At 36.7% G+C, this 14,397-nt stretch overlaps 6 protein-coding genes across 6 annotated transcripts; 4 read left to right on the top strand and 2 right to left on the bottom strand.

The window, feature by feature from the left end:
- Nucleotides 1-945: 945 nt before the first annotated feature.
- Nucleotides 946-1,725, top strand: TBLA0G03340 (uncharacterized protein; the record flags this gene model as incomplete). Its single annotated transcript, XM_004181742.1, has 1 exon — nt 946-1,725. The coding sequence occupies one exon, from the start codon at nt 946-948 to the stop codon at nt 1,723-1,725; it is 780 nt and encodes a 259-aa protein (XP_004181790.1).
- A 4,344-nt stretch (nt 1,726-6,069) lies between these two features.
- SMX2 (mRNA splicing protein SMX2) lies at nt 6,070-6,300 on the top strand (the record flags this gene model as incomplete). The annotated part of the gene is made up of 1 exon (XM_004181741.1): nt 6,070-6,300. The coding sequence occupies one exon, from the start codon at nt 6,070-6,072 to the stop codon at nt 6,298-6,300; it is 231 nt and encodes a 76-aa protein (XP_004181789.1).
- Nucleotides 6,301-6,525: 225 nt separating this feature from the next.
- TBLA0G03320 (uncharacterized protein) lies at nt 6,526-7,308 on the top strand (the record flags this gene model as incomplete). Its single annotated transcript, XM_004181740.1, has 1 exon — nt 6,526-7,308. The coding sequence occupies one exon, from the start codon at nt 6,526-6,528 to the stop codon at nt 7,306-7,308; it is 783 nt and encodes a 260-aa protein (XP_004181788.1).
- Nucleotides 7,309-7,610: 302 nt separating this feature from the next.
- Nucleotides 7,611-9,020, bottom strand: TBLA0G03310 (uncharacterized protein; the record flags this gene model as incomplete). The annotated part of the gene is made up of 1 exon (XM_004181739.1): nt 7,611-9,020. The coding sequence occupies one exon, from the start codon at nt 9,018-9,020 to the stop codon at nt 7,611-7,613; it is 1,410 nt and encodes a 469-aa protein (XP_004181787.1).
- A 100-nt stretch (nt 9,021-9,120) lies between these two features.
- Nucleotides 9,121-9,660, bottom strand: TBLA0G03300 (uncharacterized protein; the record flags this gene model as incomplete). Its single annotated transcript, XM_004181738.1, has 1 exon — nt 9,121-9,660. One exon carries the CDS (start codon nt 9,658-9,660, stop codon nt 9,121-9,123), a length of 540 nt encoding a protein of 179 aa, XP_004181786.1.
- Nucleotides 9,661-10,567: 907 nt separating this feature from the next.
- SEC18 (AAA family ATPase SEC18) lies at nt 10,568-12,856 on the top strand (the record flags this gene model as incomplete). Its single annotated transcript, XM_004181737.1, has 1 exon — nt 10,568-12,856. One exon carries the CDS (start codon nt 10,568-10,570, stop codon nt 12,854-12,856), a length of 2,289 nt encoding a protein of 762 aa, XP_004181785.1.
- Between the last annotated feature and the right edge of the window lie 1,541 nt (nt 12,857-14,397).

The following is a 14,397-nucleotide window of genomic DNA, read 5'->3' as shown; positions in this document are numbered from 1 at the left end:
GATGGAGGTAAAGTTAGAGCGTGTGCGATGGTGAGCTAATTATAGCTGATGGAAATCGGTTGAGGCGCTCGGCAGGGCTGATTGGATTATGGCAGCAGGAGTTTGCTTATCCAAAGCAGCAACACTATTAGGAAGCAATCGATACATATCGATCAAAATAGAAGGCTCGAAGGACGATAATGCATTATATAATGATATATACTCTAACGCGTATGTGTTTGTATAGATGTGATATATATCCCGCAGTGGGGTCCGAGAGCTACGCAGGGCACCTCAGGGCACCTCAGGGCAGCGCAAATTATATTCAATGTACACAATATACATAATATATATAGATTCATTTCTCGATCTGTTTCATTCTACTTTAACATGCAGTATTCTTGCTATGTCACTTTTTGAAAAAGTATCATTTTTTGAATAGCTATTTCAGTCAATAAGCTACACCGCATCCTTATTACAGTTTTAAGACTTACAGTATCCACACTTTACTCCGCATAGTGTTATAGAGTTTCAAACCTAATACTATATAATAATATTGATACTGAAACGTCTAAACTGTTTGCTGTCTACTTTTATTACGTTTCTACTTGCTATGGAAGAATGAATATTAACTGGATACCATTACTGTACTTCGCATAATTATAATACCTACTGAATAATATACCAATACTTAACTCTTTTTTTTAATTTATTTACTTCTATTTTTACATTTAATATTTTTTATTTCATTTTACATTGTTTTATTTCTGTTTTTATGACAAATTTGATAGAGAAAGAAGGATTAATCACAATTTTTTTTTATTATATTGATATAAAGAAAGTAATTAAATGAATTTTCTTGACCTAACAAGTTTTGATGGGAAAGAAGATTCAGAAAAGTTCGAGGCTATAGATGAGGATAATAAGACATCCAACGACCAAAATACAGAAGATACCCAACTTCAAATGTCAAAATCAGAAACACAATTATTTCAATTCGATTCTGCAAGGTATCAATTCCACAATGAATTTGCTACACAGACTCATGAAGCTATTGAAAATGAATATTATGATTTAGAAAAGATTCAATCCCAGCAAGAACGGTTAGAAAGACCACAATTACGTGAAATAGTTTCTGCACCAGGTAGATTTGCTACGATAGAATTTGAAGCTGAAGGGCCTCCTTCAGATATGACTAATGATCCAATGATACTGAACATTCAAAAATATTTGATGGAAGAGATTAGTAAAGAAATTATGAAAACTTCTATTGATACAACAACAAGAAAGATGGACGAGAATGAGAAGATACGACAAAACTCAACTTCCAGTAATAGTTCTTTTCCAATTAATAATAATTCTGTACCGTATCGACATCATAGGTCTAGTTCTTCACTAAGTCAAAAAAATATCATTCGCTCTCTACCTTCAATTGTTGAAGAGAAAGCTCAATCTAATAATCCTATTAATTCTCAATCTAATTATCATTTTTATTCAAACATGAACCCTATACCATATTCAAGATCATATTTAAGTTTATTCTCTAATAATAATTATACAAGTACTAATAATTCAAATAATTCATCAAATTGTAATTCCCGCGAAGAAACTAATACAACACACCTTGATTCCCCTACAAATAATTCCTTTGCAAACAATAATTCCCCTGCAAACAACAATACCCATAATCATAATCAATCTCATTCCCATAATCAATCTCATTCCCATAATCATACCCGTACGTAGTTTTGCATGTTCATATGTATCTATCGATATTATATACATATATATTTATATTTACATTTAAAGTTATTAAAATAATTTCAGATTATCCCTTCTCCTTAAAATTCAACATTTCTTGCGCTAATAAATATTATAAATTTCCGATTTCCCACATTCAATACGATGAAAGTTACAAATCGGAAAAAACCAAAAAAACGGAAAATATAACGAAATAAAATTAAATTAATACAAAATAAAAAAATAAAAAAAAATGTAGAAAGGGTATTCTCAAGTAATAACTTCTTGAGGGTTTTTTGCGGCTTGTTAATAATAAATTGATCTATCTATGTAGTATATCGTAGAAGAGAATTTTTAACCGGTGATAAACCGTAGTGCCTTAGAAATGGTCATCAAATGGAGTAATAGTAAAAATATTTACTTATGTTCAAATAAAAATTGACAAATTTTAATTTTTCAAATTTATTGAGAAATGAAATTCTAGTTTCTGAATATCATTATAACACAATATGGTTGCGCAATTTATATGGCTGTACTATGTATAGACTATATATGACTGTGATTCTGTCGGATCTTTTTGGTATTAACTGTTCTTATAATTGTCCTCCTCCAGCTAAATACGTATATAAAACTACAGAAGTATATAAAACAAGCTCTATTTATATTCCGAGAAATGTAGGTTGTATAAAAATATCACTTAGTACGTAATATTTTACGCTCAACAGATTCACTATTAGAATAACTCACCTTACTGAGATCTTTAAAAGAAAGCCTTTAGAAATAGTAAAAAATAATAATCTGTAGCTTTATTCTTTCTGGTCTTCAAAAACAATATTTTGGAGATAATAGGCTAAACCAGAAACTCAGAACCTCTTGACGAATAAATTCCCGAACTCAATGAAGAATTATTACCCAAAATTTGAATCGTCAATGTCTTAATTATTTTACTTACCAGAAAACTAAAGGTGGAAGAAAGATCTTACAGAAACCTACGGATTAATACTTTACGTTAAATTCTGATAGGTGATAAGAATTTTTAACTAGAAGCTGACTAAGATTCAGCCGTATAGTAAAATAAGCACACAGCATTTTGTATTAAGAGATAATGATACACTGTGTATTCATGCTGATGATGAATACCTGAGTTTAAAGGTTATGGCAAATCATGGAAAAAAACTAAAAGTTTTAAACTGTATGAACAATTAACTCTGTATTAGTTTATTGGAGAAATTTTTATCAAATGGTCCTGTAAATAAATCGTTGATGAATTAGATAAAATAATTAAGTATTTAGCAGAATAACTCTCTCAGTGTGTTTAGGATAGTAAGTATAGAACATTTCAAAAGGAGTTATATCAATGAAGGTTTTTGCGGGTGTTATTGTAGCCAGCTTCCTGGGGAAGAAGTAATTTTTACCAATCTTCAATGTTTTCGTTGTAACTTGTACGAATTCTATCCACCAATATACATTTTAATTTTTCAACTAGACCAACTATCTTAAGATTATTTGAGGTGGGTATACTTAGTTGTTGAGATAAACAATCGGTGATTTAATAACTTGTCTATGTTTAGCATTTAGTAACTTAGATCGGAAGTGATGGCATATATAAATGGATACTTCCTTCCAGTTGACAGTAACAGTACAATCAATCTCAAGACACGATTAGCAAAAACATTAGTAAAATGATAATTACATATTGTTAATGTCTCAACTCAGTTTTTCTTGTTATAAACAATTTTGATAAGTTTGTGTTGGCATTATTGCTACAAAGCTCTCTATATATATATATATATATATATATGTATGTATATGTATATGTATATGTATAAGTTGTAAAGTGATGAATCACCAAATTTTCAAGAATAGAAAATGTCTCCTAGTTTCCAAACATACATCAAATTCAATGAGAGTAAGCCCAAGGCACTATATGCTAAAGGGTATTGGGTCCTAATGGAATGGAAGGAACGCGGAGACTCGCAACTACAAGAGATGGTCAAACAGGGTATTATTGAAGAAATTGGAGGTTACTGTAAATATCTAAGCCCAGGATTTTTGTAAAAAAGAGGGATTCCACAGAATTACGGTTGGTAATAAATTACGCTTAAGCATATCAATACGTGGAAAGCATAGAGGCAGATTTACCAAAATTCTACGATTCAGCGATAACTCGACCTAAAACTAGATTTACTGTACTCGACATTAAATCAGCATTCTATATAGTAGAATTAGATCCAAAAACCAGCGAGTACCTTTGCTTCAGAGTGGGAGATAAAAATTACCGACCCCTTAGAGCACCAATGGGATTCAAAAATTCCCCACAATTTTTCACTCACTACCTCAGAGAAATTACGCTAGCACATCTACAACAATATCTAATAATCTATGTTGATGACGTCTTGATCAAGGCCCCAGAACACCCAATTATCGATATTACGCGTTAGATTATACAAACATTTGGAAATCATGGTATTAAATTTTCAGCAAACAAACTCCAGTTTAATCAAGAGGAAATAGAATACCTAGGTTTCAAAATAACAGAAAATGGAGTAACTCCGTTACCAAGACATGTTGAATGCATAAGGGACTTACCAATTCCCAGAACAATTAAGGATCTTAGGTCGTTATTGGGAATGGCCAATTTTCTGCGTAATTTTATACCCAATTTTGCCACTATTTTCCAATACACATATCAAACTATTAAGGAATATGAAATCTTACAAAAGAAAGGAAAAATAACTATGCCTTTAGAAGTTCTAACTGAATTTGAAAATTTTAAACAAACACTAACAGATCTGCCTACCATTTGGAAGATTTTGAACCAGGTAAGTCAATCGTGATATTCACTGATGCCTCTAGATACGCGACAGGAGGATTAATCAGTGTGGAGCTTTTAAAGCTCAAAATAGGGTAACGGAAGTAAAGATAGGGAAAATGAAAGAAAGCTCTTTAGTCTACCAGAACAACGAATCCACGTGTTAGAAAAATATAAGAACTCAAAAATAGACTATATGACGAGACTCCCCAAGGAATTACATGAGAAATTATTAATATGGAGCAATTCCAAGTGGATTAATATCCGATACAAGGACTTACTCTACAAGGACCCAACTAAGACGCTAATATACAGTGGAAATTTCTTGTGGATACCTAGTGAAAATAAAGAAATTATTCTATGGATCATTTGGAATACACATATTAGGAATGACCATTATGTATGGGGTAAATGAGACAATAAATCTCATCAAACGAAGATACAGCTTCAATCAAATACACCGTTTGGTAGAGGTAGTATTACGATCATGCACGGTGTGCTAATCAAATAAGAATACTAATTACTCAATCAGCAACTATGTGTTTATTCCAACCCCCGGAGCACCTCATTCAATAATGAGTGCTGACCACATAACAGGATTACCAGAGTCGGAAGATGACATTGATGAAATATTAATAATAGTGGACTTGTTCACTAGATACTCGTATCTAATAGCCGCAAAGAAAAATGACTCAGCTATGACGACCTTCAATAGATTCAAAGAGAAACTAGCCTTAAATTGGGGCGTGTCTGAAACTCTGTTGACGGATCAAAGGTTAAAGGAACCTCTATAACTACAGTAAAGGAACGATACACTTTACAAAATCGAGCGAAATCGAACTGATATCAATGGGAGAGTAAAATACATTGTAAATGAAACGTTATGGTTGCATCAATCTATTTGCCAAATGGATTAAAAAAAAAAAAAAAAAAAAAAATTGACGAGTCAAAAATTGTTACAGAGCACAAAGAGTTGTAGAAAGTAAAAGTGGTAAAAAGAATAGGGTATACGAAATAAACAACCCCAAACATTCTTTGCAAAGGCATATGGGTACGACGAGCAAGCAAAATACAGGTATGTTTGCCTGGATGTTGTGTTTCTTAATAGTGATTATCAATCGGCGGATCTAAGGTCATATATCCGACAATTATGACGATTTCAACATTCAGGTATTTCTTTTTGCCCATTTTGGTCTCCCAAATACTCTAGTGCTACGTGTGTAATATGACGTCGTAAATCTTTTAATACTACATATGCAATATTGAAATATCAAACACTACTACTAGGCGGCGACGGCAGTAGTGCCTGCGGTTTCTTTAAGTTAAGGTTACTTGTACTTTATTATGATTGCAGATCTTTCTATTTTTTTATAACTTGGAATGAAGTTATCATCATTTCATGATGACGGTGGCGAACATTTCGGAATAAAAAAGGAAAAAACAAAAAAAAAATGGATATTCAAACTTCTAATTTGCAATTTGCAATTGCCAACACAAAGTATCTAAAAAAAAAAAAAAAATAAATCAAGCAAATAAATATGGTAAGCACACCTGAATTAAAGAAATATGTGAATCGAAAGATTCTTTTAAAATTGAATAATAATCGTACAGTTATAGGAGAATTACGAGGGTATGATATTTTTTTAAATGTTGTTATTGAAAATGGGATAGAAGTGAGTAAAGACAAGAATGAAAACGCGTTGGGAGCACAAAGTGTGATTCGAGGGAATTCTATAGTATCTATTGAAGCACTTGAACCTATTGTATAAGAGGCATGACGAGTTTATATAACGAGATTGTATAGCGCATTTGTATAGATGAGATTGTATAAGGAGATTGAGAATAAGCGTATCGGAGTTGTAACCGATAATTTCTTTTTTTTTTAATTTATTTCTTGAAAAAAAAAGTTCTGTGAAATATATATGTAGAAAAAAAAATTAAAGACAGAAAGAGAGGGAGAAACGTTTATATCAAATGCAAATGAACAAGCCAAAATGGATATTAATTATATAACTATTGAACAACCTATTTCATATGAAGAAGAACGTGATAATAAAGAACGGAACTACTATCTAGATCCGTTTGTAAAGGATAAGGGGGAGCGAAAACCTAAAGGAAAGCAGGAGGAGATCGAGAAAGAGAAAGAAAAAGTGAATCAAGAGGGACAAATAGAGGGGAAGGATAAAGAAAAAGAAAAGATAGTCAAAGAAGATATATTATTTTCATTGGATAATATAGGTGATAGTGAGTTGAAAAATAAAGACAAGAAAAAGAAGAAGAAGAAGAAGAAGAAAGGATGTGTTGAAATCGATGGTATAAATACAGAAATGTTTTGTGATCAAACAATGTGTAGTAGTGATAGTGATAGTGAAATGGAGAGAGAGGTGGAAGTTGAGGGGGGAATAGAAGATCATGATAGTACGAAGCATGATGTTGCGAAATCTAGATTATCTATCAATAAACTTACGGAATTATTAAATTTGAAAAATAAAGAGGAGACTATTTTAATTGAAAAAAAATTGATTTGTATATTACGAGAAGAGTTGAAATTCCCGATTGGAGAAAAAACATGGATCAAAGATACATCAAAAGAATATCGTACAGAATTGATCCATCAATTATATGAGCGTGTTACTGATGAATATCCTAATTTAAGTATTGAATTGATTGATACGATAATCCGAAGGGCCGGATATTCGATGATGCAAACTCGATTGAGAAGAGAGCGACGGGCACGTGCAAGAGCGAAAGCTCAGGGCCAATTGCCATTGGATTAGTTAGCGAGGCAGGGGTAAACGCAAATGCAAATGCAAATGCAAATGCAAATGCAAATGCAAGTGCAAAAAAAAATAGATGAAAATGTAGTATAATATATATATATATATAAGTATAAAAAGTGTATTTAAAGAATTGAAAATGAAACGGAATATATAGAATATGGACTAATTATTAATGTAGCAAGTTAACGTAATTAGATGTCTTTTATGCGCATGAGAGAGAGGGAGAAAAAAAAAAATTGCGGGTAGACAAGTAGGGGGAAGTGCTTGCAGGGCCCGATATATTAAACATAGAAAGAGAACTAGTCAGATCTCTCATTTATTATGAAACTTAGAGCGTTTCTCTTTGTAGGTGGTGTTGATACAGAGGGAGTGTTTGCAGCATAATGGTAATCTGAAAGACCACTCAAGTTTTGGTTCGATATATTTTCTTGTGAATTTCTTGAAATTGCAGGAGTAGGTAGATGGATGTTTGTAGAAGAGTTTGAGTTGGAAGTGGATGCGGCTGGTGTAGAAGTGTTGCTATTGTTTATACTGGGGAGTCTAATTTGAGTGGAGGAAGTAGTGGTGGAGATGTAATTGGCAGAAGAAGTAGAGACCGATGTGGCGGCAGGAGATGGGATAGGTTGGGCCGGAATATCTGAGGCTTCCTTTTGTAAAGGACAGATTGGAAGAGAGACTCTCTTGGGGAAGAGTCTGTATTGAGGAGAAGAAGAAGAAGAAGAAGTTGTGGTTGTGTTGCCACTGGGTAGAGAATTGTTTCTTATTATGGTGGTTGTGGAAGGAGGAGGCGCAGTGACAGTTGCCGAAGGGTTGGGCAAGATGGTGAGACCTCTTGGTGTTGATATTGTGGTGGTGGTGGTGGTGGTGGTGGAAGACGAGGAAGTTGTGGGTATCATTGGCAACACTGTGGATGGCGAAGTTGGAGAGGACGAAGGTGAGATTGAGGAGGAAGAGGAGGAAGCCGAGAGAGAGTTGCTGACAACCGAGGCAGAGAGTTGGCGATGGACGTAGGAAGGAGAGATTGGTGACAGAGTAGTGGTGGAGGATGTGGGAGGTTTAGTTACTTTGTGTAGCGAGGTTGCCGGGGGCGAGTGAGCTGGGGACAACGTAACAGCGGCGGCGGCGGCGGCGGCAGCCGCAGCCGCAGCCGCAGCACCCGGGTTGGACGAGCCCATCGCTAGAATATGCTCAAAGATGGAGTAGAACCGGTCGATGTTCTCCTTGGACTGGTTGGCGCCGTCCTCGATCAAATTCAGAATCTCCTTGTCGTTGTTGTTCAAAATCAGCCCGTGGTTGGACTTGTTGAGAATCGTCTTCTTCCACACCTGGATGTGGGACGAGATCTGTTTCTTGGTCCTGGTCTCGCCCGTCTGGTACTTGATGAAGATGGAAATCAGCTCGTTCCTCCCGTAGTTCTTGTCCAGCAGCTTGATCTTGTAGGTGCCGTTCTTGAGTATGATTCTCAGGGCGTTCAAGAACGACGCCTCGATCTTGGGACCCCACTTGTTGCACGAATCTTTGAAGATATCGATGGAAGTATTGTTTGTGGATGCATGCGCATTTGCATTTGCATTTGCATTTGCACTTGCATTTGCACTTGCACTTACACTTGCACTTACACTTGCACTCGCATTAACATTTACAACTGCTGCACTAGCAGTGACAACAGCATTAGCAGACGTGGAAGCAGGCGCAAATTGACGAGACATGGCTGGTGGGCGTGGGGTCCGGTAAAGCACACTACTGGCAAATGCCGTTCGTTATATACCTGACAATCGGCGTGCCTGGCAGGGGCAATGGGCAGATACATCAACATTGGATACTCGATATCTGGCACAGCTGTACAACTGCAATTGCAGCATCATTTGCGTAGCAGCACGCAACCTCTGCCGGCGCGGAATGGCATACCGCTATGTGCAGGCCCGGCGCACAGAACACTCCGTGGCCACGACGGCAACACCGCAGCAGCGGCCTTAAGGCCGCTGCGGCCGCGGATTCAATGTGCCGTGCGGGCGGCCATTCCCGCGCCCGTATCCGGCCGACCGGCCCACCCGGCGTTACCGCGTCCGCTATCTCCGGCGCGAGGGGCAGGCGAAACGAGACGCAGGGCGCGATGCGCGCAAAAGGCTGGCCGGCCATTCCGGCGCCATTCCGGCCGAGATCGCCCATTCCTGCTGCCGGATCGGGCAGCGCACAGGCGGCGGCGCAGGGCATGAGCCGCAGAATGCCCGGCGCACAGACGGCGGCGCAGCGGGTGCGGCGACTCCGGCCGTTACGTGCCGCAAGGGTGGTGCCACCGACGGGGACTGCAGCCGTGTCTGGCCGGCAATAGTTGCCTCTTGTGGACATGGCGAGTTCTGGCCTGCGATACCAGCCGTGCGTGCCTGTGTGACTGGGATGGGTCTGGAATAAGGTTTGTGTGCCAGGCACGGGGAAGACGGACGGACTTAGAGTGTGCTGCGAGATTCCGGGGATTGCTGCGAGATTCCGGGGAGTTGCTGCGAGATTCCGGGGATTGCTGCGAGATTGCCGCGGGATTGCCGCGGGATTGCCGTGGGTATTTGAGAGGCATTGTGGCGGTTGATCTGGCAGATCTGGGCGGATCGGGGAATATCAGGGATGCCAGGAGATCACGGAAGATCTAGCTCTCCATGATATTCCCCGATCCGCCCAGATCGGGCGCAAACCGGCGTTGTTTACTCGGCTGGTGCTCAGAGTTCTCCTATTTCCAGCAGCCGTGGCGACTGCGATTGCAAATTCACATTGTAAATTGCTCAATTGCGGCCGAATGTCTGGGACAGGGAATCTGCAATTCTTTATTATCTAAGGTGCCTCATCTATTAAGCTTTAGGATTGTGGATTGTGGATTGCCGTGCGTGCAGTGCGTGCAGTGCGTGCAGTGTGCTGCAATAATGCTCTGCCATGCGATAGTTTAATATGATGTCATTATGACAATGTGCTATTGTGTATGTGGCCTGTCTGGCTTTGTTGATTCTTGTTATTGTGTGTTCAAGGGCAATGCATTATCTTTCACCTTGCTTTTCCTTCCTTGCTTTTCCTTCCTTGCTTTTTCCCTTTCCTTTTGCTGGCGCTCGCGAGCTGGCGCTCGCGAGCTCGCGTCTCCTTGCTAAATACAAGATAAAAAAATTATTTCAACTTGCTATTACTCTCTTCACTCTGTCCATACCATAGCACACGCACCCTCGCCTGCTGCACTGCCCCTGCCCTGCCCCTCCCGCTGCCCCTCCCGCTTCCCATGGATAAATTCAAATTACCTCTACTAGGACAGAAACACCCTGTCTCTCAACCACCAGACATGTCCAATGTCGTAGACTTCCATCCTCGTCAACTATTCGTAGTCAATTGTCCCAACAATTCGTACGCCCTAACAAACGTCGTCGCAGTTTCCCCCCATGATTTCCCCAATAATATCTATATAATCATCGACAACGCTTATGTCTTCACCACAAAGATTTCAAACGAATTGCAACCAGGATCCATTGGTTTCAACGGAAATCAAAGAACCTGGGGTGGTTGGTCTTTGAATCAACATGTCAACGTCCAACCATTCGACTTGACCCGTTATAACCATGGAAATCCTTCTTACTTGGGCAACATCGATTTGGAAATCAACTTCAGATCAAAGGGTAAAGCCGTCCCCACCATGTTTGATCAAGATGAATTGGCTACTCATTTCTTGAAAAATTTCGACACTCAAATCTTCTCTCCAACTCAATATATCATTTTCGAATTTAAAAACCATATCTTTGATTTAAAAGTACGTTCCATCCAATCCATAGATTTCTCGGATATAGAACCCGTAACTCCAATCTCAACAAACCTCTCCGCAAAGGGCATTCTCACCAAAAAAACACAGATTAATTTCTTCAAAGGTAAAGATGGTCTTGTCAACTTGAAATCGTCCAATTCTCTAAGACCAAGATCAGACGCTGTCATCAGACCCGATTTCAAATTCGAAGATCTCGGTGTTGGTGGGTTAGATGCAGAATTCACCAAAATCTTTAGAAGAGCTTTTGCTTCAAGAATCTTCCCGCCAGCAATCATTGAAAAATTGGGGATATCTCATGTTAAAGGTCTTTTACTTTATGGTCCACCGGGCACTGGTAAGACTTTAATTGCTCGTAAAATCGGTACCATGTTAAATGCCAAAGAACCCAAGATTGTCAATGGTCCCGAAATCTTGAGTAAATATGTTGGTTCATCTGAAGAGAATATTAGAAACTTGTTTAAAGATGCTGAAGCAGAGTATAAACAAAAGGGTGAGGAATCTTCCCTTCATATCATTATTTTCGATGAATTAGATTCGGTTTTCAAATCAAGAGGTTCAAGAGGTGATGGTACTGGTGTAGGTGATAATGTCGTAAATCAATTATTGGCCAAGATGGATGGTGTCGATCAATTGAATAATATCTTGGTCATCGGTATGACCAACCGTAAAGATTTGATCGATTCCGCCTTGTTAAGACCAGGGAGATTCGAAGTACAAGTCGAAATCCATTTACCAGATGAAAAGGGAAGGGTACAAATCTTGGAAATCCAAACCAAAAAAATGAGACAAAATAATATGATCGATAAAGATGTCAATTTAAAAGAATTGGCTTCTTTGACCAAGAATTTCTCAGGTGCGGAAATCGAAGGTCTTGTCAAAAGTGCAAGTTCCTTTGCCATCAACAAGACAGTAAATATAGGTAAAGCTTCTACCAAATTGAATCCAAAGGATATTGCAAACTTAAAAGTCACCAGATCCGATTTCCTCAACGCTTTACAAGAAGTTACTCCAGCCTTTGGGATTAGTGAAGAAGATTTGAAATCCTGTGTAGAAGGTGGAATCATTAGATATTCAGAAAAAATAGATTCTATTTTGAAAAATGGTGATCGTTATGTTCGTCAAGTTAAAGAAAGTGAAAAATCAAGATTGGTTTCTTTATTAATTCATGGTCCTTCAGGTTCAGGTAAGACTGCTCTTTCTGCTGCAATCGCTTTAAATTCTCAATTCCCATTCATTAGATTGATTTCTCCAAATGATATTTCAGGTATGTCTGAAGCTGCAAAGATCACATTCATCGATAATACTTTTAGAGACGCTTATAAATCCCCTTTGAATATCCTAGTCATAGATTCCATTGAGACTTTAGTCGATTGGGTCCCCATTGGTCCTCGTTTTTCAAATAATATCTTGCAAGTTTTAAAAGTCGCTTTAAAGAGGAAACCTCCACAAGATCGTCGTCTTTTAATAATGACCACCACTACAAACCGTACGGTTTTACAACAAATGGATATTCTAAGTTGTTTTGATAATGAAATCGCAGTACCAAATATTACTACCATTGATGAATTCAATAATATTATGATAGACACAAAATTCTTGGATGATCAAAATAGAGTTAAAGTTTTGAATGAAATGTCCAAAATCATTCCTCATTTCAATATCGGTATTAAAAAAGTTTTAACAAATATTGAAACTGCTAAACATGATGATGATCCAACAAATGAAATTATTGAATTAATGGCTCAAAGTTTATAAATTTATATATATGTGTGTGTGTGTATACCTATATATGAACGTGTTTTAAAAAATGGAAATAAAATAAAAATCTACAATATATATTGAACAATTTTTATTTATGTTTTGCAAGAATTTTGATCAATTTGAAAAAATCGCATTTAAATGATGCTTAATATGAAAATATAGAGGAAAAAAAATAACCAAATGTCATTAAATACAAGCAAAAGTTAAATATGAAAATAATTGTAGAGGAATTTATTTCATTTTCAATAATAATTCTACTATTTTATAGTTTTTCAGTACGAACGACAGGAATTACCCTCGAATATGTCTAAACACAATTAACAAAGACTCACACCGGAATCCTGAGATTGGCACGTCCCACAAAGACGTTCCTAGAGTAAGCGAAAGATTAACTTCAGTAAGATCAAGCAAGCTGAAGAAGTCGAATATCATCCTAGTAAATATTTAGTGTCTTTTGATTTGCTTTCGTAGAGCGGTTACTGAATCATACAAATATTCAGACAAGATTATTGCAGTTAAGTTTATCTTTGTAGGTTTTAACTCCACACAATCGGCAGATTTGAGTATAACGTTACTGCGTTTGAACCACGCTTAATATCCCCATGGTTGTCTCACCTTTTTACAATTATACCTATCAACTGATAACAAACAGTTGATTTTGATAAATATATTTGTTATTCTTAATTACCACTCTAAAGTTTGTTAACCTATTTGTCAGAACATATTTGACAGAACACTTGCATACCCAATTAAGCAAGCTAGCCGTCGATACCAACCGTATCACGACCGTCCCCTCGACAAATAATTCGAGTGTCGTACAATTATGGGTTTAATAAACTAACCCACAATATTATATGAACCATTATATTATTAATACAATACTAAATATATTCTGCTTCCTTTGATTACAATTTTGGATAACAACTAGAATCAAATTATAAATAATACTGTAAATTATGGTTTATAACTTGCAAGAATATTCTTCTAAATACCACAATTTGCATATTAGACTATTTCATATTGTCTGGACATCTTGTATCCATTTTGGTCAGAATCATCATACTTGTGAAAATTTCATTCTTTAATATATTAATTTCAAACATGACCAATGTATGTTAAGTTTGCAATAAAAAAAAACAAAACAAAGGATTCTACCTACTTTTGACGAAAAAAGAAATGTTATACATTGAATGCTATAAACTTCAAGATATTAATCCATACATTACTTCTTAGTTGAGGAAGAACCCAATTAAAAATTATAGACAAAATAGGGAAAGTTAATAGTATAACATCCATTTCCAGGATGATGATCCTTTATTCTTATGATTATTGTTAGAATTACATATAGGTTATTCTGATCTGCATATCCAAACTATTAAAATTGCAGTGAGATAAACTTTCATAAATTAAATAATTTAATTTTTCTCCAACCCATATAATTGGAATCTAGTTAATAAAAATTCCTAACCATTTAGATTTTTTTTTTTCTAATCATACTTGATCATATAAAATGTTTAAAATAAAATCAAAATTCC

This window comes from Henningerozyma blattae, chromosome 7, assembly GCF_000315915.1.
Source record: "Henningerozyma blattae CBS 6284 chromosome 7, complete genome".
Taxonomy (NCBI): Eukaryota; Fungi; Ascomycota; class Saccharomycetes; order Saccharomycetales; family Saccharomycetaceae; genus Henningerozyma; species Henningerozyma blattae.
Note: the sequence above shows the minus strand (reverse complement) of the source record. Positions and strands in the feature narration are given on the sequence as shown.